Source organism: Magnolia sinica, chromosome 11, assembly GCF_029962835.1.
Source record: "Magnolia sinica isolate HGM2019 chromosome 11, MsV1, whole genome shotgun sequence".
NCBI lineage: Eukaryota > Viridiplantae > Streptophyta > Magnoliopsida > Magnoliales > Magnoliaceae > Magnolia > Magnolia sinica.
Window position 1 is genome coordinate 8,474,296 of NC_080583.1, and position 26,221 is coordinate 8,500,516.

The window sequence follows — 26,221 nt, forward strand, 5'->3', positions numbered from 1 at the left end:
TGAGAAAATGGGAAAAACCTTTCCATGGAAATACCGTTTATAGTCTCTTCCTCGCACCCGAACGCGATTAAAGGGCGTTTCCAGGGAAACTCGTTCCACTGAGATTCCACACAAATCTCTTTCATTTCATTCCCTCCTAATTTCAAAATCGCCATGATTCTCTCCTCTCTCTTCTCACGGCGATGGCAGGCCTCCGTAATTTCTCGAAACTTCAGGTCCAACGCTGCAATAGATGCCCTGAGTAGGGCTTCTGAAGAGAAAATAACCAATATAGCCCTCTACAACTACCCTTCTTTCTCCGGAGCTTTCGCTGCTCTTTTCGCTCATCTCTACCACTCTCATCTCAATCTTCCGTTCCTTGTTTTGCCCTTCTCCTCTATCGAGCCTATCAGGTAAATAACCTCTTCTAGGCTGTCCTTTTTAGTCATTTTGCTTTTTCTTTCGTATTTCTCTTTGTGCGGCTCACTACCGTTTTAAAAGTGGCGGTGACTCGTACATTGTACACGTGCATAGTTGTATGGAGATCCAGACCGTTCAAATCGAGCAGATGATAGTAACCGTCAGTTTGATTGCCTCTAGTTGGATGGTTGGGATTCCGCGGTCTATGAGTTTCAAGTTATACTTCCGTCCACATGTTGCCCCATAATTTGGATGGTCTTGATAGCCGTACACGTGATCCACGTGTAAGAGAATCGATCACCACCAGTTGGGAAGTGGTGGTGAACTATCATGGGAGGCACGCCTATATGAGAAATGATTAGCACTACATAGGCGCACGTGGATGGTCCAAAAAATTGATCTGGACCGTTCATTAGGTTCAGCACATGCGTCAATGGTCACCCTGAAAAGATTGCATGGATCGAACTCTTCTCACATTCAATTCATAACCTTTAAAATGGACGGTCAGGATTGGTTTAATCAGCAATTTCAATCCTAGTGAGCGGTCCAGATCGATTGATTGGACTGTCCACGTGGCCAGATGCAATTATCAGCACTATAACTAAAGTTCTCTTAGTGCACTCGATCATTCTCACACCAATCTCTTTGTATGGGTGGGAGTGACCTTTCAGTGATCTACACCGTTCATCTGGTGGGCCTCTCTTGGATGGCCCTATTCTGAAATCTCCTCCATCAGACAATCCCTGCTAATCCATTTTAAGCAGACAATGATTGAATTGCTAGGATCCAATGGTGGATGGTGGCACCACACCAGAGAATGATCCAAATACCGGTGGTCATCAAGTGATCTAGGCTGTTCATTTGGTGGACCCCACTATCGTTCGTTGAACTGGAAATATACTCTGTCACTCTATTTCAGCCATCCATCAGTTAACTTTCCTCAAGTTGTGTATTATCCACCGTCCACTACTAATTCTTTTCAGCTGATCATTTGCTAGAGCTGATTACTGGATGAGTACGATTTACTTATAGGGGGAGTTCTTTCTAGCATCCCTCATCAGTTATCAAGCCCACATTTCAGCAATCCAAACCGTTCATCTGGTGGGCCACACCATGTATGGGTGATGGAAAATCTTATCAGTGGACGTTTTGCATATGGACAATTGGCTATGTTTCTTCTCACCCATCCATTTGCAGTACCAGTTATTGGATGGTGGGGTTGTCCAAGGGGTGAGTTCTTTGCAGCACCAACTGTCCACATTGGGTCTTGTAGGATGAATGGCCCAGATCACTAATAGGTGGCCCCACCTATGCAGGTATTGTCCCACATGAGAATGCTGGTAATTCGATCTAAGCATTGTACATTCCATCAATGTTTCTTACTTCTTTCTTTCCTTCTTTCCTTTTTTTCTGTTTAGGGTGGAAGATTTGAATTTTGAATGTCTCGAGACATGTTATCTTCTAGATTTCATTGGACCAAAAGGATTTGTGTTTGAGCTCTCACGAATCTTCCAAAGGTAAAGAAACTTTCTCGTCTTCCTTTTCGATTTGTTGAGAATTTTGCTTAGCTATGTTCCAAGGTTCCATAGTCAGCATCTTATATATAATGGCAGCCTTCTAGATATTGTGCTTCGTAACAGTAATGATCGTTATAATAATTGTTTTATGAGACTCAATCTGATACAAAGTGTTGTATGCTAAGCTTAACATACAGACTGCATCTAAGTGCATTTAACTGCATCTAAGTGTGTCGAAGTTTATCAAGTGCATTTTAAGCAAGGTATTAAAAAACAGTTACATAACGGCCATTACGGAAAAAAATGGCCCATGGTATGGGGCCGATACATGGCCGTTACATCCACCATTACTGTTATTGAATACCTTGATTCTAAGGGCCTATTTGGAATGCAGGATTAAATGGTATGGAATTGCATTAGGTGGAATTAACACCATTATTTCACAATGATTACATGTCTGGAAATAACGTGGTATTTTGACTGTCTAATTCCATGTTTGGGTTCAAATTCTTCCTTTGAGAAAAACAATGTATAAAGTGAAACCTACGTTTGGTAGACCATGGAATTGTAATCAACGGATCAGATTTCATAACTAATGTCAGTGACCTGTATGCACTTGCAACTCGATTGTCACGTGTAAAGGGCTCATATGGATGGACGGGCATGGATAAAACGCATGCATCAACGTGGGGCCCACAGATGTAGTGAATCCCGAAATCTACTAGAGATCTGACTGTATCTCCTGCTGGGACTGGATGATACAATACTTAGATTAATCTAATCCTTTTTGTCGTTTCCAAACATCAGATTGAATTTACATTGGACCAAATGCAATTCCATACCACCAAATCCCACGTTCCAAACAAGCCCCAAGGGTGTCCATGTGCATTGCCAACTTAGATGCACTTACATCATGTACTTAGATGAACTCCGATGCATTTTATACATTAGATTAACACACAAACTTTTGTATTGGATCTGTCTTCTTTTTTCAAAACATGAAAAAAATGAGGGGCGGACTGAATGAATGGCAATTCTAAAACGACTGTTATATCAGGTGGTGCCTGATATGATATTTCATTCTGTGATTACTATTGTTTTTCTTAAGTGGGCTTTTTCTAAAAGAGAGAATGTAGATCCATGTCTCGTTATAGTGTTAAATGATGTGCCATTATAGTTATAAATGCTGTTGTTTTGTTTCCCAAATGACATTTTCAAACCATGGTTTGTTCTTATTGCATACAACCTGTAGAGCAAATGTATATTTGTGTGAATTGAGAATGTGGCTTACACGGTCTTGGTTGAGTCTGCTAGGGTTGTTGTCTTTGATCACCGAAAATCTACGGTTGCAGAAGTTCCTCGGGTAGAACATTGTCCAGAGAATCTAATTCTGCAAATCGATGTTGAGAAGAGTAGTTCTATTGCTGTGTATGATTACTTCTCAAAGAAACTAGCCGAGATAATGCCACCAGAGGTAAGAAAAGGCATTTGTAGGATTTTAAGGGAAAGGATTCAGTGCTAAACTCTTCTTTTCTTAGACATATCCTTCGTATGCATCGATTTTGAGTTTCTTATCATAACCATTCATTAGGTGGCCCTGTGGTAGGTAGGACATACTCCAAAAGTTACAACAACAAGACCATTCAAACCATTTAATCAGGGAATTTTTACTCTTTGAATTTGGACCATTGGTGACATTTTCTTAACTCTTTCATATGAAATCCTTGAAAGTCATCCAATGGGATGGTTTTGTTCTTTTGATCGTTTGTTTTTGGGCTATGGCCCATCTTCAGTGCAAGCCTTCAGATGAACAATCTGGATCCCGTACTTGTGTCATGTGTACAGGGATAGAGTTCTTCACATCTAAGATGTTAAGTGCTTAACATTGGATCCTTCCCCAGATTTTAATGCCCGTTCCCACCTTTTGTTTCCCCTTGATTGGTTAGTATTTAGCATGTGTTAGGAGTAACGTTTCTTGCTTTGGGAAACAGAGGGAGATTGTAGAGCTAGTAAACCATGAAGATAGAGATCGTCTGGCAACGGTCCTGAAGTACATTGAAGATGGTGATCTTCGCCGCTGGGTCTTACCGGACATAAAGGCATTCAATATAGGACTCAACAAAGAGCGTTCGAAGCTGAATTGTATTAATAATCCTGATATGTTTGATGAGGTTCAGTACTTTGAATTTATGTAGACTTTTTGAACATCCGAACATTTTATGTTGTTGTCTTCATTTAAGTGTGACTCTCTCAATCGACAGTTGCTGCAGATGAGTTCAATTGATCTAATTGCCAAGGGAAAATCATACAGTTTCTCGCGCAAGGATGCTGCAAATAAGCTGTTGGGAAAAGCTTTCAGAATTCGATTGGGCAGAGGATTCTATGGGGAGTGTCTGGTCAGCTCTCTCTCTCTCTCTCTCTCTCTCTCTCTCTCTCTCTCAAAAAAAAGAGAGTCCTGTTTTATCTTGGATGACAATGTACTTATACTTTTGATCTTATTTTAGTTGTCTTTGGTTGATAATTTCTTAAATTCCATCACCAGAATATTGTCGTTTTCCTGCTTCTTGCTTTCCACTCAGACATGACAAAAGCTTTTCTAGAATACTAGTATATGAGGTTGTGGGGATTACCTGCTTGTTTCCTTTATGGGGTTGGGCCATATATATTGATTGGTCTCTTATCGGACCTATGGGGATTATCGGGATTTCATGACTGTTACTTCACATGATCAAGTGATTTGGGTGCTTTCATAACCTTGGAGGTATGGATTAATCCCACACCATGAGTCCATGGTGACCTTGTCAAATGCAATTGCAGCTCGTTCACTTCGGCGATTCTCACGTGGTGCGTAGGAGACTATTTTTAGGATTTTTTTTATTTGTCCATTTTGAGGAATTTCCTGTGAGATAACAGGTATGCAAATTCCTCCTAGAAGCAATGTGCCAGCCAGTCTCTAGCCCAGATAAGGGAGGGTTGATGTCAGGTAGGTAGCTAGTTGTTTAACTTCTGCCAAGCAATCATAAGAATACATGTTTTAAATATTGATGGTTGCCAAATTAGGATTTGTAAAGCTGACCCCAAACAGCTGGGATGAGGCTTTGACAACGATGAAGATATGGGTACTTCTGGTATCATCTGAGGATGCTGGGCAATTACAATTATAGAGCTTTATCTCCACGAGTTGAATGGAAAATAAACAATCTTGTGATGGGCAACCAGCACTCAGATACTTGCTAGATTGCAATTTGGGCAGTTCGTGATCCACTTGCTTACGTTGATTTGATATGCGTGAGATATTTTGCTCCTCAATTCTCAAATTTGTTTGCAAGATGTTAAAAAGACCATCTGTTTTCATTATTTTTCAAAAATGCCCAAAGTATATAAGAAAAAAGATTTTTTTTTTTTTTTTAATGTGGGAGTATAATGGTGATTTTAAAAATCTCTTGGCTTGAATTTTTTACCTTCGTAGCATTTTGGGAATCTTTGATTTTTTATTTTTATTTTTTATTTTCCCAATTTCTTATAAAGTATTTATTTCCAAGAATTATTTTGATCCTGCAAATTTGTCTTGGTGAATTGGTTGTGGCATGGATGGCACTCTGCATGTTATGGCATATCTTTTTGGACATCGATTGTTGGATATGAATATCTAAAATACCACACATATCGGGCACGGGGAACAATCTAAACCCAAATTGTTAGAATAAAAATACAGGAGTGCCAAGCGAGTTTTTTATTTCATATATCTTTTGGACCTTCCTCATCTTCATTTCAAAATCATCATATTCATTATCATAATAGCATTGTTGCAGCCTCTTGGGGGTTATTTCTCATGACTCGCTTGGCAAAGGTTTACCGACTGGTCGCGTGCCTAACTCAATCCTTGACATCTTCATTTCAGAATATCTTAACTGAAAATGTTCACCCATGTGTTACTGTTTGTAGGGAATTAGGGCTGATGGGCATTCCGATTTAAGCAACGAAATCGGTGAGGAACTAAGTATAAGGAGTGCTGCAGCTGGTCTAAGGTATGATTCTCTCATTGCTGATAAAGGTAATTCTTTTGAACACATGGATTTGTATCAGATACTGTATTCACAAATACCCTTCTTCTTCTTTTTTCTCTCAAGAGCTTTCTGTGTATTATGTTGTTCTTTTTATATTGCAAATTTGAAATGACAAGCCACTTTATCGGGGAAAAGTGTGTTTGGTTGCACCAAATATCGTGATATTTTGCTTCAAATTGGCTGATTTATCAGGAAATACCATGAAACTTAATGATATTTGGTGCAGCCAAATGCACCCTCAACTAATTTTACTTTGAATTATTTAGTGCAACTTTCTTCTTTGATTTAAGGCAAAGTGTGATGGTTGCAATTGCTGCCACCTCACCATTTATTTTCATCCTAAATAGCATGGATATGGTACATTCAACTTGTATAGCTTTAATTATTATATCACTACATACTCCAACCCTCCTTCCTTTGCGTTTTCAATTCTTCTTCCTTTTTTGTTTTCTTTTTCTTCTTCTTCTTCTTCTTCCATTTTTTTTTATTTTATTTTTTTTTGTGTTTTCAAACATTTGCTATTATGCCTTCCAAAAAAAAAAAAATTCACTATAGTAACTTCTTTACTCCCTATTTATGCAAATTTTAATTTTCGCCAAGCTCTATCACTAATTCTTGCTGTTCATGTTTCCATCATCATCAACACCCTTGTTGTTCCTATCATTTTCATTGTCATGATTATTTCATATTTTCTCTTAGCGGAACCACAAGAATTGAATGCCATCATGGTCAATTGGTCTTCTATATGAAGATCTTTTGCTTACTGTGATAACGATGCTCTGTATCCACGGCTAATATCACTATGTCCAAAGCATAATCTTAAAGAAATTACATGTTGGTGATGGCAGGCCTATAGGTGCAGTTGTGTACATGCAACGTGGTAATCTAAAGATGTGCTTGAGGAGTACGGATAGTGCTACTGATACCTCTGAAATTGCAAAGGTACATATGACCATGCAAAAAGTATATTTTATTTTTGGACATGTCTATGGTATGTGATTTTGAACATCGTTCGCTTTGCAACTTAAAACATGAAGATGTATGGTGGGGGAGGCTGCCATGGTTCGAGCTCCTTTATAATAAGGATGGACGAGTACAATGAGTGGATCTCTGTGAATTGGACAAAGTCATGAAGGTAAAATCCATAACTTGACCCTTCTGTTGGAGTTGAATGCTTTTAAGAGGTATCTACTCTAAGCTTTGCTAAGCCCACATGCATGTTCAATAATTCATGAACACGCCACGCATGTGCCAGCATGACACGATAGGTCTGAAATACAATCCATCCATCAGAATGGCACCACTATATTGATGCCCTGGCCTAAGAATCAGGTTGGTCCACTAGTAAGGTGGACCACAGCTAGCAAAAAAAAAAAGTATGGCTCTGGAAAACTTGGCTGAAGTTTTGTCACCCATCCACCTGGTTGATATTGTAGCCTATGTGCTGAGTGGACTTGATTTATTTTAGGGAAAACATGTACGAGGTCAGATCAACCTGATGGATGGATTGGATCTCATACCTATGTGACATGCTGGCACATGTGTGGCATGTACATGAGCTTTATTACACGTGTGCGTGCTTAGCAGAGCTTATCTACTATATTCCCATCTGTGTGGGGATTCGTGTATGAGAAAATAATCTTTAGATGAAATCTTTAGGGTGAGGAGAATCACTCCTTTTGAAAATCTTAATGAGCATGCTCGATGAAGTTCTTAGTGGTAAAGACTCAACGCTTACTTCATTGCTGTTTGGCTAAAGAAATCTTGAATCATTGTTTTCAGCTGTATGAAATCTGATGGGTTCTTGATTATAATGAGGCAGCATGCCATTAGTCGGCTGGTTCATTTAAGGCTAGAGGTATAATTATGTCAGGGCTTTGAAAGGAGATAAATAATAGAGATCTTTGATGGTGTGGTGAAAGCTGTTGGGGAGAGTTGGAGATTCTCTTATTTTATTTCATTGTTCAACGACATTCACTCATAACTATTTAAAATGAGCTTTGGTAAAAGTTGAGTTGCTTGGTATTTCATTTAATTCATTTTTCCATTAGTTACACCCACTAAAATGCTTTTATGGTCAAGAGAAAAGCCTTTGTTTTTTCCCTTGATTTATCTCTGTGTGCAATCCACGAATGAAATCTCACAAAGTTTAAAAGAATTGGAATTTAGATGGAATGCAATGAAAACTTATATAAGAAAAGATTAATAAATTAATGCATCTAAAAGAATTGAAAGACATTTATTTGGATTTGTTTATGAAAACAGAGAACCAATGAAGCCATAATGAACTCGTCAGTTCTTAAAAAAGAAAAACTCTTTAAAATCATGGTCATATACGATGCAGTCTTTTTAGGGGGAAAAAAAAGTCCACTAATCAGTCGAAATTCAAAAAATGAAAAAACAGAACAACAATGCCCATCCTTTTAGCACCCCTCAATCCTTGTACTTAAATTTTTTTTGTTCTTCCACAAGATTTCCGAACATGCCTTACTTCGTTTGGTTGGTTGTGGTTTTATAAGTTGTACCTTCTGACGGAAATAGTACTTCCACACTCACATGGAAAGTTCCAACTGAAGTACTGTGTTTGGTCTTACCCACATAACCTTGGATGATCTAGACCACCCATTCGGTGGGCCCCCATGACGAGTGAGCATTGCAACCAAGAAAAGAATTGAGAAAGATCTATTAGGGTGATCCTAACCACCTGATTGAGGTCTTTCACCTGTTTAATGTGGAGCGTTGTCTATTTTCTTAACCCTTCTCAGCAGGTCTGCAAGACTAAAAACTCGGACCATGCCTGAACCCATTGAAGACAGAAAAGTACAATTGAATATCAAGCAATACAGATTCAGGTCAACATTTATAAAAGTGGCTCACATGGAAAGTGAATCAGTATTTCAAATAAAATCAACTGTCTTGAATCAAGAGTGTCTGGAATTCGTTGCTTCAGTCAGTTGTTTCCATTCAGCTTGAATGTATGTTACCTAATGTGGGATAGATGTGGGCTATACCATAGCTCAAGATTACAAGTGCCAATTGTTAAAAACAGTGCAGGACAATTCCATGGATCTGCTTTCTTTGGGTATCTTCTCTGGGAAGAAGGAAGAGAAACACCTTCATGTTTAACAGAAGGAGAGAGAGAGAGAGAGAGAGAGAGAGAGAGAGAGAGAGAGCCCTAAATATCTGCACACTTACACAACTGATAAGTGATAACTTGCAACGAGGTGCACACGAGAGCCCTAAATATCTGCACACTTACACAACTGATAAGTGATAACTTGCAACTAGGTGCACACTACACCATCATTTCTACACACTTACACAACTGATAAGTGCTAACTTGCAACCAGGTGCACACTACACTCCATCATTTTATCTTTCAGAAAAAAATTCCAATTTTGGCCTTGAAAATAGGGGTTTGGGGGACCAAGGGTTCAATGAAATCAAAGCTTTCCAAAAAAAAAAAAAAACGAGATGTCATGGGAGAGAAGGGGTCCATGGGGTGCTTTTGCTTCTTGTGGGAGGTTGGTCATCCGTTTCGACGTAAGGACAATTAGGAAACCCCTTGCCTCAAGAGTTCACTATGGAGGATCAGTCTCATCTCGGAATCATAGCAACATCCAAAGAGACGGTTGAGTTTGGATGTCATTGGAGGAGATGCGGTACTCCATTAAGGGCAAAGGAGTGGATGAATCTGAATCTCACTCTCAAGTTGTTCCTGGGGATAGCAAAGGGGTTTGGATTTTAGTGGATAAAAGGAGAAAAGGGGAGAAAAGGAGGGAAGTTTTAAGGTTTAAGTTTCTTTGAGGGAACTACCAACCATATATGTGGACAGTTCCTAGAGGAGCAGATGGATTTGAATTTTTCTTCAGTATTTGGGAAGTTTTGGTCTGTGAAAGATTGTAATTCCCAGGGTCAAGGGTTCAACAGCCATTAGGGGGTTTGCTTTTGTTCAGATGAGTACTGTCGAGGAAATGCTAAAGGCAGTAGAGGATTTTAAGGGGAGGTTCAATGATAAAGAAATTAGTGTGCAAAAGGCTCATTATGGGCCAACGATTGTTAACCAGGAATCGAAGAGGACAATTGGAAGAAGCAAGATGGAGGGGGTGGTTTGGAGGGAGGGAGGATCTTGTGTGTCTACCGTAGTTGTTTCTCCCTTGTCATTCCCAATCATCTATTTCGCCTGAAGTTATGGAGAATCTTGTTGCGACTGTTAAGGGAAAGAGGTGGATGAGAGAGGCCATTAGCCATGTGGACAGGCTCTTAGGGATGGCATTCAGTGATCGGGAGGAGGATTATATCGCCTTATTCCAGCTCGTGAAAGAGAAAAGCTTCCGAAGGAGTTCAACCTAGCTCTCTCATCGTTCCCCGATTCGTCCCAAAGTAGGCAGGGAGTTGGCTAGCCTTGTGGCTGATCCTACCAGATTGTTTAGAGCCATTCCAAGATGCAAGAAAAGGGAGAGAGTGGTGAGAATGAATTCCCAATGAAGATTCTTAGCCAGAATGTTCGTGGGCTCTTTGGGTATCTTCTCTAGGAAGAAGGAAGAGAAACACCTTCATGTTTAACAGAAGGGGAAAAGGAAGGAGAGAGAGAGAGAGAGAGAGAGAGAGCCCTAAATATCTGCACACTCCTAAATATCTGCACACTTACACAACTGATAAGTGATAACTTGCAACTAGGTGCACACGAGAGCCCTAAATATCTGCACACTTACGTAACTGATAAGTGATAACTTGCAACCAAGTGCACACTACACCATCATTTCTACACACTTACACAACTGATAAGTGCTAACTTGCAACCAGGTGCACACTACACTCCATCATTTTACCTTTCAGAAAAAAATTCCAATTTTGGCCTTGAAAATAGGGGTTTAGGGGACCAAGGGTTCAATGAAATCAAAGCTTTCCAAAAAAAAAAAAAAAACGAGATGTCATGGGAGAGAAGGGGTCCATGGGGTGCTTCTGCTTCTTGTGGGAGGTCGGTCGTCCGTTTCGACGTGAGGACACTTAGGAAATCCCTTGCCTCAAGAGTTCACTATGGAGGATCAGTCTCATCTCGGAATCATAGCAACATCCAAAGAGATTGTTGAGTTCGGATGTCATCGGAGGAGATGCGGTACTCCATTAAGGGCAAAGGAGTGGATGAATCTGAATCTCACTCTCAAGTTGTTCCTAGGGATAGCAAAGGGGTTTGGATTTCAGTGGATAAAAGGAGAGAGGTTTTAAGGTATAAGTTTCTTTGAGGGAACTACCAACCATATATGTGGATAGTTCCTAGAGGAGCCGATGGATTTGAATTTTTCTTCAGTATTTGGGAAGTTCTGGTCTGTGAAAGATTGTAATTCCCAGGGTCAAGGGTTCAACAGCCATTAGAGGGTTTGCTTTTGTTCAGATGGGTACTGTCGAGGAAATGCTAAAGGCAGTAGAGGGTTTTAAGGGGAGGTTCAGTGATAAAGAAATTAGGGTGCAAAAGGCTCATTATGGGCCAACGATTGTTAACCAGGAATCGAAGAGGACAATTGGAAGAAGCAAGATGGAGGGGGTGGTTTGGAGGGAGGGAGGATCTTGTGTGTCTACCGTGGTTGTTTCTCCCTGGTCATTCCCGATCATCTATTCCGCCTAAAGTTATGGAGAATCTTGTTGCGACTGTTAAGGAAAATAGGTGGATGAGGGAGGCCATTAGCCATGTGGACAAGCTCTTAGGGATGGCGTTTAGTGATCGGGAGGAAGATTATATCGCCTTATTCCAGCTCGTGAAAGAGAAAAGCCTCCGAAGGAGTTCAACCTAGCTCTCTCATCGTTCCCTGATTCGTCCCAAAGTAGGCAGGGAGTTGGCTAGCCTTGTGGCTGATCCTACCAGATCGTTTGGAGCCATTCCAAGATGCAAGAAAAGGGAGAGAGGGGTGAGAATGAATTCCCAATGAAGATTCTTAGCTAGAATGTTCGTGGGCTTGGGTGTCCCACAAAACGTACCTAGGTAAGAGATATTTGAGAAAGGTCTAAAGTTGAAGTTATCATTATTCAAGAAACCAAGCTCTAGAAGATCGACTATGTTTTGGTTGAATCTATTTGAGGCCGTGGGAGATTTGAGTGAGAGGCCTTTGACGCAGTTGGTTCGGCGGGAGGTAGTTTGGTTCTCTAGGACCCATGGATCTGGGCTAGGGAAGACAGCTCGAAGGGTTGCTTCTCTGTTCTCCTCCAATTTCAGATGGATTTTTTCAAGGGTTTATGGCCCTCTAATATGGGAGGAGCCATCCAACTCTTTTTCCAAATGGCAACTTCCTTGTGTGGGCAGTGATTTCAATGTAGTTTACTTCACCCATGAGAAGCTCCATGGGGATCGGGTGTCTAGCATTATGAAAGCTTTTTTGACTGGGTTATCAAGCATGAGTTGGTCCATCTTACTTTGGGAGGTGTCGGGTTCATATGGTCAAATGGCTAAGCGAACCCAACCATGTCTAAGCTAGATAGATTCCTTGTCTCTCCTGGGTAAGTGGATTTATTCCCCCTAGTTTGTCAAATGGGCCTTCATATACCCATGTTTGATCATTGTCCTATTCTTCTTGAGGTGGATGAGGTTGATTGGAGCCTGTTCTTTTTTATTTGAGTTGGCCTGGCTCGAAGTTAAGGGCTTCTAGTACTAGGTCTCAAGCTGGAGGTCCTCTTTTGTGGTTGCAAGTCAAGCAATGTTCAAACTTTTCCAAAAGATGAAGCTGTTGAGGGCCAAGCTAAAGGTTTGGAAAAAAAATAAGTGTTCGGTCAGAGAGAGTTAGAGCTAGAGCCCATTCTCTGTGAGATCTAATTGCTAGACATCAAGAAAGAAGGTGGTTATTTGTTTGTTGATTAGAAGGCATCTAAAGATAAGCTATTTGCTGATAATTGTGCTTGAATTAAAGATGAGGGATCAAATGACGCCGACACTCTCAGGCTATTTGTGTTAAGGATGGCAATAAGAACACTAAGTCCTTCCATGCTATAGCTAGTGCTAGAGCTCGAGTCAACTGCATCTCTTCCCTCGCATTTGACGAGGTAAGGTTATCTAATAAGGCTTCTACCTATGATGCAATCATCAATTTCTTTGAATTTACTCTCGGAAGAGTCTTGGGTGTAGTTGAATCTTGACAATCCATCATTTAATCATTTCTCCTCGGAGGATGCTGTAAACCTCGAGGCACCTATTGGTGAGGAGAAAGTCAAGGCTTTCATCATGGATTTAGAAAGGGACATAGCCTCAGGGCCAGGTGAGTTCCCTTTTGGCTTTCTTCCAAAATTTCTAGGAGATGGTCAACTTGGATCTATTGGGTTTCATTGAGGAATGCTTTGATTCTGGCCACTTGCCATTCGAGATGAACTGTTCTTTCATTGCTTTGATTTTGGAACTTCAAGGTGCATTGTTTATATGACTTTAGACCTCTTAATTTGATCAGTAGTTCCTATAAAATTATTGTGAAGATTCTCATCCGAAGATTGAGAGTTGTGCTTCTTTAGTTGATTTCCCCATTCTAAAGTGCCTTCATTACTAGGAGAGATCCTCAATAGTGCACTTATTGCTCACAAGTGTTTGGACTCCTATCATAGGTGTAGTAAGAAAGATATTTTGAACAAGGCATATAACCACGTTGATTGGTTTTTCCTTAATTATATGTTGGCTCGATCGGATGTGGGGCCAAGTGGAGACTGTGGATTAAAGCTTGTGTTTCCTTGGATTGGTTTTTTGTCCTTGTTAACAACTTCCATTTGGTTTCTTTCGTGCCTCAAGGGATCTTTGTTAGGGGTATCATTTATCTCCTTTTCTGGTTTTTGTGGTTTCTGACGCCTTAAGCAGGATGTTGGTTAAGGGTCAATTAATTGGCCTCTTCTGGGGTTTTAAGGTTAAGAATGCCCTCTAGCGCGTCAACCACCTTCAATTTGCTGACGATACTCTCATTTTCTGCAGGTTTGATGCGTCCATGGTGGACAATCTTAGGAAAATAATAAGATATTTGAAGTTGTTTCGGGTCTCAAGGTTAATCTTGCAAAAACTGCATTGCTCGAGATTCACTTGTCTGAGGAAGAGGTGGCCCAACTAGCTGGCATTTTCAGTTGTCAGGTCGAGTCTCTTCCCTCTTCCTATCTTGGTTTGCCTTTAAGGAAAGCTTGCCAAGCATCTCTGGGATTTGGTGATAGAGAGAATGGAGAGGAAGTTCTCGCCTTGGAAAAGCAAATTTCTGTCCTTGGGAGGTAGAATCACTCCGATTTAAGTGGCCCGCTGCAATCTCCTTGTCTACTTTATGTCACTTTTTAGGTGCCCGAGGTAAGTCTTTGATAGGATAAATAAACTTTGGAGGGATTTCTTTGGGAAGGAGGAGCATCAAGGAGGTTTGCAGATGCTGAGGGTGGTACTGGAATTCGTTATCTTGAGGGAAGCCGGCAGAGGTCCATTGTTGCTGGAAATGAATCGTCTCTATATTGAGCATCTTTCTTCTAGAAAGTAGTTGCTCGCATTGCTAATAGTTTTTTCTGGCTTGGACTTCGCAATAGAGGATGGATTGAGGGTTAGATTCTGGAATGATATCTAGTGTGGGGATTCCTCACTTGGAGATATTTTTCCTTATTTGGCCCTCCTCTGCCCTTTTGTTGAGGTTTCGATAGACCGCTACTTCTCAATGTCTGGATTGGGGAGTGTTTGGACTTCTCCTTATCATTGGAATTTGCCTAACTCTGATTTTGATTTCCTTTTGCTTCTTTCTCACGTGCAAAAGATCCATCCTTCTTCAGGAGTAAGAGATTCACTAGTGTGGCTTAAGGATAAATCAGAGTTTTTTTTTTTTTAGTGAAGCCTTTTTACTTGTTCATTTTGCATCTCGACTTCTACCTTCTAGTATCATACTAGCCATGTTTGGTCCTATGGTGTTGTGGCGACTTTTGGGATGCGGAGTCAGCTCAGTGGAGGGTTGCCCAATGGCTTGATAAGGGGGGTTATCAGTCGGGTTATCTTGTTTCCTTGTCACCCTCTAGCCTTTAATTAAATTCATTATCTTTGTTTCTTTCTTTCTTTTTTTTAAAGGGTTGGGGGGAGTACTAAACACAATCCAACTCGTTTTACAATGGAATTTAGATCCTATGGGTTGGGTTAGGGTGACTAACGAGTCCAAAGAAGCTAGGTCTCAATCTCATCTAGACCAAAGCATGTTTGGATGCACTCTTCTAAGGAGCTTTTGGGGCCAAAATGCAGTTTTGATTCAAATGGCAGTTGTTGTGTGTTTGGATGCACTTTGCAAACCATGTCTTTCTGAAGTTTTTCTATTTTTCATTTTTAAAAAAACCCTTTTTGGAATTCCCTTTTGAGAATGTGCATCCAAATGGTGCCATAAGAGGACCCAGTCAACTCACATTTCTATGGGTCTGGATCAATATAATTTCTTATTCCCCAGTTAATATGGACTTCCTATGAAGCACCCAACTACATTTTTCTTCAGATAGACTTCTACATTTCGAATCAATTGCCCTAATTGAAGGGTTTCTATAGATGATGTTTGGGTCAAGTCCACAATGGCTGGTCTAGATCTAGATCTGACCAATTCAAAAGTCAAGTTAGAGGCAGATCAAGTCAGGTCCACTTTGAAAAGTTGCAGACAAGACTCATTTGGTAATGGGGGCGGTATTTTGGACCCAAAACAAAGTCAGTGGGTCCAATTTCAAATCCTGACACATTTATGGATCAACTCAACCATTTGCATCCCTAAAGGTGACCATTTCTCCACTTTAGAATCACAACTAAGAACCAAAGCCAACACCGAAAGGAGGAATCCACAGCCTTATTACACTGCCATTTGAAGGTACAAGCTATGAACCATGTGGGGTGATTCAATAAAAAATATGGTATGCATATGAAACTGCAAAAAAAAAAATAAATAAATAAATAAATAAATAAATAAAATAAAATTATAAAATAAAATAAAAAATGGAAGACTTTTTAAAGCTTGAACTCACCTAAAACAAAGAAGCGAAAATCAATGACTTCACTATCAAATGCTGAAGAAGAAGAAGAAGAAGAAGAAGAAAAGCACCAAGTCTTATTAAGCAGCTACTTTAATCCTCCTGAAACAATCACTAATTAAACCTGAATTTCATCTTCTTTGCATTTTAATAACAAACCCAAATTGCATTTTGAACATCTGAGCTCCATCCAACCTTCTCTTTGCCTTTCTAGAGCAAAGCCAATCCACAAGGCCTCCTAACTTCTATTAACTGATGAATCCTTAAAGGAGAACCTAGAATCTCAAGGTAATATCACTGGGAGAATATATGGAGAGAAAAGCAATAAATATCAGAATACTGGACAACCATCAACCACTACGCCCTTGGCTGTAGGACAGGTGGCAAGCTCACAGTGCTCACCTTCCGCTCCCCACCAAGTCATGCTTTTTCCCTCCATGCTCAAAGTGAAGTACAGCAGCACGCCCATGAATGCAACTCCGGCATCCAGTGCTGCTGAAAGTACGTAGTTGTACCTCTGCCACCATTTCTTCCTGTACCTGAAAATGAAGAAATTGAATATCGTCCCAACCGCTGCCCATGAGTTGTAGTTCAATGCAGTCGCCGGCGGCATTGCGCCTGATGCTCCCAAAAGGACTGGAAGATTTATCAGGGGGATCCAGGACTGGTTGGGGAATGCCTTGTGTAGGAGCCACACTAGAAATGGGCCCAAGGCACCGCCAAGGAAGAACCAGTTGAGGGCGCCATAGTTGCCAAGTTTGCCAAATATGCGCCTGGGTCCCGCCAGGCCCCAGATGACGGATGCATCAAAGAAGACACGGTCACCCGGGCATGTCCAGGGACTGTTGGGTGGAAGGAGTTCATCATGACATATATTGTCAATGGAGTTGAGGAGCCACCATGCCACCGCAAGGTTTATTGTGCCAGCTAGGATGGTGCCGACGAACTGATAAGATGAGATTGTATCCACGGTCAGTAAAACACTACAAAATGAAAAGTGGTGGAAAGCATTACTCATTTACTCCTACCTAATATAAGATATTTACATGAAGGTTTTAAGATCCGACCCTTTTTTGGTTTCTTTGAATGTGTTTTAAAATGAGGCATATAGGAAGATATTGCCACTGTTTCTTTTGTGTTTGATGCAGAAAGGACCAAGTGGTACTCTACTTTCAGTAATCTAAGACATCAAACTGCTGGGGCCCTGTTATTGGATGGTCCATCCTAATTTCTTCCCTGCCAGAAGATGACAGCCATTTGATAAAATGGGCTGTATTACAAACAATGGCAAATGTTTACAGGGCCAAAACAGAAGGCTGATATCATCCAATGGGAAGATTTTTGTCTCATCTCCAATCAATTGTGCCAGCTGTTTGAACTATTTCTACCATCAAAATGTGGGCCTCTACAGTTGAATTTTTCTACAATATGATAACAGAGCATGTGAAAATTTTTGTAGCTTATATTACTGTTTCTTGATCTTATAATTTATTTAATCAAATGCCTCATCGGTACCAGTCTGGTAAACGAGATAGCTGAAGATTGGAATGGCAGAAAAGAAGAGACTACCTGAACTAAGAACATCGATCTAGGTGGGATCTTCATGTAATGGCCAAGCTTGAAATCAGAGAGGAAAGAAACAGCCTGAGTCATGCTTATGTACCCATAGACTTTGAAGCAGACATTGGCTATGGGCTTTCCTGGTAATATCAGACCCATGAGGTATTCTGTGATGATGTTCAGCCCTGGCGTCTGAGAATGGAAGGGGGCAATAAATAGAACATCAGAAAGAAATTAACAAAGATTAATGTGAATAATGGCAAAAATAAGCTCACGTTAATAGCTAATGAAATGTTCGTGTTGTCTTCTGAAAATTTATTGTATATATCATGCTAAGGGGCCGATTGGATGCGATATGTAGTGGTGGCAAAAGGCCAGGTTCAGGTGCAAGGGTACCATACCTGCCAATGGCTGCAACACCCGTTTCAGGCCTGAAAATGGGACCCATGCCTGTACCTGTTTAGGGTGTCGAGCACCTATATATGATTTAAAAAATTTGAAAAAAAAAAAACAGATTTTTCTTTAAAAACATTTTTAAAAATAGCATATATTAACATGCTATTGTAGATCAAAAATTCAAAACAGCAGTTACTCATGATAGCATGTCCCACGTTCATTGTGGGGTGACCTTGTTGGACAGGTTGGATGGCATACACATTGCACACACTAATGGACAGGTTGGATGACATACATACTGCACACACACCAGTGGTGAGCTTGGATGGCATACATGTACATCCACCACATTTGCCCCACATGCAAAGTGTTGTAGGCCAAGTCTACCCTACAACTGAAATTTGTGAGATTGCATTTTCAGAAGTTGATGGGTAGTGCTGCAGGACATCAGAAAATCACTTGATTCTTGGCCACAAAATGTAAAGTTGGGAGAGGCCCATAAAATGACGAGAATTTCTGATGTGGCAAAGTGGGGCACAAGAAAATTTATAAAGATTTGAAAAGACAGACTTTTCAAATGTTCCATTTCCAAATGGTACAGAAAGCTTAGGACATTGTTGCAACTATATAAATTGCATTAAGATCAGCTGTGTTATTTCCTCTTTTACGGTTGTGCTTTTCTCGACACAACCCTTTTTCCAAAGTTCTCTTTTCTTCTTCTTTCTTCTCCAAGGAAAACGGTTGTACATATTGCAGCAAGCTGTTATGTTTTGGTTTCTAGTATGTATTTGAGAGTTGCAGAAAACGGAAAATAATAATATGACAAAAGCTTCATGATGATGACATACCTGATTTGTGGTGGCAGTTATGATGCTGGTGGGAAGAGTAAATCCAAAGGCCATAGCACAGGCGAAGATGAGGCCCCACCATGGCATCTGAATCTGGTCCTTCATGACAATGCACGCAATAAGAGAGACCACAAAGCTCAAGCCCAGCAAGAGGTGGAACCACCATTGGGGTATGTCCTCGTACTTCCTCATGAGTCGTGTGTGGATGTCTTCCTTGTTGTTGTGAGAAGCCCGGTAGCGTTGCCACACCTCCCTGTGAGGGTTAGAATTCCAAAACAGGACTTACAAATGGTTTTTAAGCTTTGTTTTGTGCCTTTCAGTTCATCTTCTTTTCTTTCACAGATTGATTAAATCCCACTATATTTCCCATGTTCACAAAAATCTACAAGCAATGGCAGTGGAGGAAATAAAACACTTGAACAAAAGATTGGTAGATTAGTAATTCAAGAGTTTTTGCTCATTCCACATGCAGCTTCACGCAGGCACGTGTGAGCTCCAAGCCACTCATCGGAACCGCGGGATCAGGTCAGCTTAAAAATCAGGTGAGTCATGTATGAAAACAATGCACATTTCAAAATATAAAAGCTGCCAACTGCCCATATCAACCGCACGCCTGTGGACCCACCTGTGTGACATCAACATGGTGGGGTTCACCTGATGAACAGCTTGGTCCTCGCACGTGGCACATGTTGGATGCTTTAAACCAGATCAACATAAAAATAAAGTGTTTGAATGTACCACAACACACCCAAAATGATTAAAGATCTCTACCTTCCATTGAAGAGAAACACATGAGTGACTGTGGCTGCTATGGTGGCAAAGCCAAATCCATAGGAAAGAGAGAAGAACATGCTCAGATGGATCCGGCCCATCGCTTGGTAGCTGGGCATATCAATCTCGAACTTGTCGTTGACAATGGCAGATATGTTATAAGGGTGGCCGCTGGCTGTGAACAAGTGCGATGAGAACAAGGGGAATGTCTTGGCATTGTAGACGTCCAACCACCAGTAACAGATTGGGATGACCACATATATGATCATTAAGAAGCCAATGTAGATGTTGACGATGGCGAAGAAGGGGCAGATCAGAGGGCTGAACATGAAGGCGGCGACGGTGGACCAGTCGAGCGTGAATGACCCAACGCCCAGGCCCTTCATCCCTGAGCCGATCTGCTGAGCGGTGACCGACTTGGAGAAGATCCAGCAGATCCACGACATGTTCGACAGTGTTGGGAAGAGGTAGCCTGGTAAAACATAGTAGGAGAAACTGCAGATGAGCGCGATGAGGAAGAACTTTCCGCGGGACATGCGCCCTTCATCTTTCTCATGCAAGGCCCTGTGAAATTTTAAACATGAATCAGCTCAGTTGATTAGTGGGGCCATCACTGTTGTTTATGTTTACACAGACACCGATCCAGATCGTCCACAGCGGCCATAATTGTGAATGGGCCATGTTACTACTGACTAGACATTGATGACTGGATTTTTTTTGTTCGACTTACGAAATGTCAGTCCTAAGTAGATGAACTCATTAAAATCTGTGCATACACTGATTTTGGGCTTAGGAGGAGCATCATGGAGTTCAAGTCCCTCAACCTGGCCATCCTGCTGTTCGAGTACATTTTGATATCTGAGTGATCTTTCTATGGGTGCGAGAAGCTATGCGCATTGCGACTTCTGGTCCATCTGCCCAGGATTGATTCAGCTACCTAAAAGATAGGAGTCAATGACTCATTACTCATGGCTAGCTATTTCAGCTTCCGTCCCTTTTACAAGCTACCAATCGAAAGGTCCGGATCATCCTATCCATGTGGCAATGAATGGTAGGAATTATGAATGGGCCAAGGTGGCATGCATGTGATTATTGTTGATGTCTTAAATTTGTCAATAACAAGGTCTGTCGATACCATCGATAGGAGCTAAATCTCATTGGAAAAATTCGGGAAATTCTTGCTGGAACATTTTAGTGTTGTTATTCGATAGAATTGAAGAAGTTTGATGCCATTGACAGATCCTCCATGGGGTGTGTATGCCATCATATAGAAGATTTGCGCAATTCGTTGTTTTCTATTTCAGTTGTAACACTATATATATCAAGTGTAATAAGGATTTGAGATAGAGGTGTTTTAGGGATTTTTAATTCGTTCTTAAGGGTTCAAGGGCATAAATAAGTCTTGTAAAGTAGATTCAAGGCTTGTTTGAATCAGTAAGACTCTTATCTCTTGTGATTTCTTCTTTCATAGTGTATTATTCATTGCCTTGCTCCGTGATTTTTTTACTCATTTTAGCAGTGGGGAAGACATAATGAACGGTGTGGATCTCTAAAAGAGTAGGGTTCAGGCGGTGGACTTCAGGCGAGGAGCGCACTGCAAATGCCTCGTCTCAAAAATCAGTAGCTATGATCGTCATGAGTGCCACACGTGTATATATAATTCGGACCGTTGGTCAGTTAGAACTGATCGCTTCCAAGCACGCATAATTCCAAAAGCATGTAGAGCCTTAAACATGAACATGCAAGCACAGGTGCAAATATGAAACAGATAAGTGAGATTGAGATTTCCAGTGAGGTTGGAAATAGTTCGCAGATCTTCCGCTTATGTCAAGTTCGCTCTTCAGGTGGGCCGGAATGTGGAAAGTTGGGAAGTGGATTGCGTGGTGTGCCAGAACACCACCCACCTATGTTGACGTGGCAAAGTTTTCGTGGGCCCCACCATGATGTATGTGTTATATCTACACCGTCCTTCCATTTTGGGAGATCATTTTACGATGTGAGCCCAAAAATGAGGTAAACCCAAAGCTCAAGCGGACCACACCATAGAAAGGAGTGGGGACCATTGAAAACTTCTTAAGGCCCACCATGATGTTTATTTGCCATCCAACCTGTTCATAAGGTCACACAGACCTAGATGAAGGGAAAACACAAATCTAGCTTGATCGAAAACTTATGTGGGCCCTATGAAGTTTTCAATGGTAGGCATCCAATCCGCGCTGCTTTCTGTGGTGTGGTCCACTTGGATATGCCTCATTTTAATGCTCACGCCCTCAACTGATCTTCGCAAAATGGATGGACGGTATCGATAAAACATAAATCATGGTGGGGCCCACCGAACTTTGCCACATCAACAGACCACCAAGCAATACCGCTTCCAGAAAGTTGGCAGTTAGATTATCTCTCACTCCATTCATATGTTTTGAGACGTTGTGACCCAACTGAGGTGTCCAATGGCCTTAATTTTATGCCAGAAGATCTAAACAGTTCGTAGTACGGTGGTGGGTATACAAATAACTACCTCATTAATATATAATTTATATTCTAATACGTCTTTCAGAAAGATTTTCAAAAAACTACCCCATTACACAATTCCAATACATGTGGGTGACTTGGGTAGGCCCCACTGTGATGTTTATCTAAAATCCACCCGACCACTAAGTGAGCCATGTCATTTTAGGTCAAGAACCCAAAAATCAGCTCCATAGGTGATTCAAGTGGACCACATGATTGGAAACAGTGTACAGGTAATACTCTACCTCGCCCTCTAAACCATCTCCAAACACATGGTCCATTTGAATTACGGATGGGTGGGGTTAGTGAAATGACAATCCTATTGATTAATGAGGTAGCGGTTTGAAAATCTTTTCGAAAAAGGTTTCAAAATATAAATTACATATTAATTAGATAATTGTTTTATTTTTTTTATAGCGATTTTTATCTTTAAAAGACGGTGAAATTGGGAATAATATGACCCGTGTGGATCTCTGGAAGCGGATTGCGTCCGACCTTACCGGACAATAATCCATCGATATAGGGCTTCTGTGGCCTGTGGGGCCCACCGTGACATATCTGTTTATCCACGGAGTTCATTCATTTTCTCAAAAAAAAAAAGTGATAAATCCAACGTTTAAGTGGACCACACCAGAGATGACGCTTGCATTTAAGATAGGCCAATCTCACTATTTGGTGTGCTCCACTTGACCGTTGGATCTGCTTCATTTTTAGGCTCATGCCTTATAATGATATGAGAAAACGGATGGACTGCGTGGATTTTAAAAATAAAAAAATAATAAAAACATAATGGTGGGTCTCACAGGAGCCCTTATACGGATGGATTATTGTCCAGGCGGACGCAGTCTACCGTAACGTTGGCACCACCCAAAAGTACGGCGGATCGAACGGCCAAATGGGACGATTGCAAATAGACGGTTTCGTGGAGCAGACTCGACTTTTTGCCTTTTCAGTCTCTGCAACGAAAATCGGTTAAGCTCATATTGATGGTTGTTTGACATCCATTCCGTCCATCGTTTGTGCCATCGCATGTTAGATCGCGGGCTCAAAAATAAAGTCAAACCAACACTCAAGTGGGCCACACCAAAAGTAACAGTAGGGATAGGCCTACAGTGATGTTGATATGCCATCCAAGCCCGTTCGTTAGGCGATTCCCATCAGGATGGGGAGAGAAACAACACTTAAAATCTTCGGTGTGCCCCAGAATTTTTTAACGCTAGACGTGCCCACCTCAGGTGGGGCCCACTTGAGTTTTGGATCGCTCTTATTTTTTTGAGCCACCTTGGAGTAGATGCCGCACGTACACACAGACACATCTAAGTGGGCCACACGGAACTTTTTCTCGTGTGAGCATGCTTAAGTTCCATACAAATTGGGAAATTGATACCGTGAAGACGGAAGAACCAGAATATACTAGAGCCATCTATCTACACCGTCCATCAGAGAAGATGTAGGTTCTGTATGGCATGCCATCCTCAGTAATTCACAATAGATGGACGGTCTAGATCGAGATCCACTAACTACATTTACTCTAAAAAGATGCGGCTCTACTCTATTTCGGTTCTCCTGGTTCTACCATATCATTTCCCAGAAATCGGAGTGTACGTCTCCCCAGCTGAAACAAACTTCTTCTCACGAAACGGATGAACACAGGAATTTCGTAACAGACCGAAACTCCATCAGCTTATCAGCGGGAAAGTAGGGAATAGCGGGAGAGAATATCAGGCGTTACGTCCGAAACATTTTACATACCGAAAGAGCGAAACCTGGACGAGAGTACCCGGCCACCACATGTGCGCGGGGTCAACCACGTACCTCCTCATCAGCCCAGCCCATCCGTATCCCAAAACCTGCAACCCTAAGCGCAGGTTAGTACGATCCCGTCGTTAAAGCCCGCCGCTGACTAGCAGAACTAGAAGAAAAGGAGGTGTGCATACACAGAAAAGGGAAAAAAAAACAAATAATGCCCGAAATGGACGTATGACGGGAAGCCGAAAATAGATGACAACACAAAAAGGTTGCGCACGTTAGCAAGACCCACGTAAAAAGGAAGTGACGTCTTCCCGTATGAGATTGTAAATCTCTCCGGCTATGTAATATCCTATATTTAGCACCTAGGATCTTTCTTACAGCTGTGTATATCGCCTATATGAAGAGCAGCTTGATTATCACGTAACGCGGTCGCGCATGTTAGCTACGGCTGTAGCGAGAGGGAATCGAACCCTATGGCGTTGGTTAAAGATACCCACTGAACGGAAAGAGAAGGAAAACCTCATAAACGCAGCGCACGTTAGCAAAAAGCATGAAACAAGAAGATGACCACCAATACCAGCGCAGGTTAGAGAAAGAAACCCCCAAAAAACAGGAAATGAACGAAAACCACAAGGGAAGCACTCGAAACGTGAACCACAATCCCAGCACGCAGCGCAATCCAGCGAAAACCCGTGCGGCTTTGAAAAACTAATACAAGAAATAAACATAACAAGAGACAAAACGAGAAAAAGGCAGCCAAGGAAAACCGCGCAATTTAGCAACACTGGATCCAGCCCACGTTACAAAAACCCACTGAAGGAATCCCGGGATTCGGCGCACGCTAGGAAAACATCGCAAAGGAAGCACACACCCGGCGCACGTTAGTAAACCCGGAAAAGCCTGGGCCCGGCCCACGCTTGCAAAACACTGCAACGGAAGCCCGGGATCAGTGCAAGCTAGCAAAACCTCGCAGAGGATGCCCGGACTCGGCGCACGTTAGCAAACCAGGGAGAAACCCCCGGACCCGGCGCACCGAAAGACAGCCCGGGATCCAGCACACGTTAGCAAAACCCCAGAGGGAAACACGAAAACAGAGAGAGCACCCGATTTTATTCTTTTTACAAAAGAGTACCTGCGTAGTGATTATGAGAATCCAGCTCGCCAGGAAAGTAATACTCCTACCGTAGAAGGCCTTTATGATGTTGACGATCATGACCGCGTACGCCGATCCGTTCCCGAACCCGGACCCGGCATTCGCGAAGATCGAAATCAGGACGTGCTCCTTCATGTTGAACGGCCCTGGATTGAGCGAGAACTGCCTCGACCCGAACCCGGGGATCCGGAACTTCGTCCGCGGGAGCACCGAAGCCATAAAGTGCCCGATGGGCAGGGAAGCCACCTGAGCTGAGATCTGCGATATGATGAGCGGCTCCGTACGGTACGAGAAGAACTGGTTGAGGAAGGAGAGGAGTGCGCACGATAAGATGCCGATGGTCCACATGCGGAAGGTCCAGACGGGCAGCGTCGGATCGTCCGTGTTCATGACCGTAAGCCGGACCTCCTCGATGGGAGACACGTCATCGTCGTCGGCTTCGTTATTTTCCGGATCTTTTAGTGCATTTTGGTCCTTTTGCCTGGAAGAGGAGGGATGAGCCTCGATTTCTAGAGTTCTCATGGCGACTGTGAGAGAGAGAGAGAGAGAGAGAGAGAGAGAGAAGTTTATGTACTGTTGCAACGGACTCACGTATGGAACTCTGGTACGCGGCACCGTTTCGTAACAAAACACTACCATTTGCCAGTAGACGCAGGGGTAGATCTGTCATTTTATAAGACGAATGCTCATGTGCAGTCTGAGCTATTAGCTGCATTAATTCACTTGGACAGTCCAATCAATCGATCTAAACTGTCCATTAAGTTCAAAACATATTATATGGGCTTGCTTACAAAAATCACACTGATCGGATGGTGCAATCCATTTATAGCTGTCGTTTTTGCAAGCCATGGATTGGATGGTTAAGATTTCCTTAGAATTATAAGCAATCGTATAATCCCTAACAAATAATTGTATCATGATGTTGCTTACAACTATTTTGTGTTAATGATCTTGACCGTACATATTAAGACCTTTAATCAAATAGTTAATATTTGTCGGATTGCTTTGATGCTTTCATGGTGGGCCATGAATTGTATGATGGACGTAACGAACCGTATAGATCAATCGATTGGACTATCTAAGTTTCCCAATGCAACCAGGAGCACTATAACTTAGAATTTCTCTTTAGAAATTTTCAGGGGAGGTTTGGTACGGAAAGTTGGCAATTTAAGGAGAGACGTTGAGTCGTATAGGCCCAACTTACTCCCCACAATTTCATTTACCAGAGAGAAACCTTAATAACCAAACTAGATCTCACATGGTAAG

The 26,221-nt window shown here is 41.7% G+C and overlaps 2 protein-coding genes across 16 annotated transcripts; one reads left to right on the top strand and one right to left on the bottom strand.

Moving 5' to 3' along the window:
* LOC131218745 (uncharacterized) lies at positions 1–21,030 on the top strand. 15 transcript variants are annotated; one of them, XM_058213509.1, is made up of 11 exons: positions 2–392; positions 1,818–1,916; positions 3,231–3,390; positions 3,908–4,087; positions 4,187–4,312; positions 5,862–5,944; positions 6,832–6,925; positions 7,021–7,118; positions 18,786–18,938; positions 19,241–19,310; positions 19,552–20,362. In XM_058213509.1, exons 1-8 carry the CDS (start codon positions 154–156, stop codon positions 7,114–7,116), a joined length of 1,077 nt encoding a protein of 358 aa, XP_058069492.1. In that variant the 5' UTR covers positions 2–153; the 3' UTR covers positions 7,117–7,118; positions 18,786–18,938; positions 19,241–19,310; positions 19,552–20,362. The 15 variants fall into 15 exon arrangements, with proteins under 15 accessions (XP_058069493.1, XP_058069492.1, XP_058069490.1 ...); XM_058213505.1 differs by lacking the exon at positions 19,552–20,362 and adding an exon at positions 20,779–21,030 and having other exon boundaries at positions 3–392; positions 4,178–4,312; XM_058213504.1 differs by having other exon boundaries at positions 3–392; positions 4,178–4,312; positions 20,333–20,425.
* Positions 16,023–25,507, bottom strand: LOC131218747 (oligopeptide transporter 4-like). The gene is made up of 6 exons (XM_058213511.1): positions 24,935–25,507; positions 23,803–23,900; positions 19,540–20,103; positions 18,769–19,021; positions 17,534–17,716; positions 16,023–16,910 (listed from the first exon to the last, which is right to left on the bottom strand). The coding sequence occupies exons 1-6, from the start codon at positions 25,475–25,477 to the stop codon at positions 16,296–16,298; spliced, it is 2,256 nt and encodes a 751-aa protein (XP_058069494.1). The 5' UTR covers positions 25,478–25,507; the 3' UTR covers positions 16,023–16,295.
* Between the last annotated feature and the right edge of the window lie 714 nt (positions 25,508–26,221).

Bases quoted from the DNA above. Each gene is read 5' to 3' on its own strand.
- LOC131218745 (XM_058213507.1), top strand. From the start codon at position 154: ATGATTCTCTCCTCTCTCTTCTCACGGCGATGGCAGGCCTCCGTAATT. The intron at 393-1,817 runs GTAAATAACCTC...TTTTCTGTTTAG, and splicing joins TCCTCTATCGAGCCTATCAG to GGTGGAAGATTTGAATTTTG. The intron at 3,391-3,907 runs GTAAGAAAAGGC...TTTGGGAAACAG, and splicing joins CCGAGATAATGCCACCAGAG to AGGGAGATTGTAGAGCTAGT.
- LOC131218747 (XM_058213511.1), bottom strand. From the start codon at position 25,477: ATGAGAACTCTAGAAATCGAGGCTCATCCCTCCTCTTCCAGGCAAAAG. The intron at 17,717-18,768 runs GTATGTCATCAT...TTCCATTCTCAG, and splicing joins TAACTGCCACCACAAATCAG to ACGCCAGGGCTGAACATCAT. The intron at 16,911-17,533 runs GTAGTCTCTTCT...TCATCTTATCAG, and splicing joins GATCGATGTTCTTAGTTCAG to TTCGTCGGCACCATCCTAGC.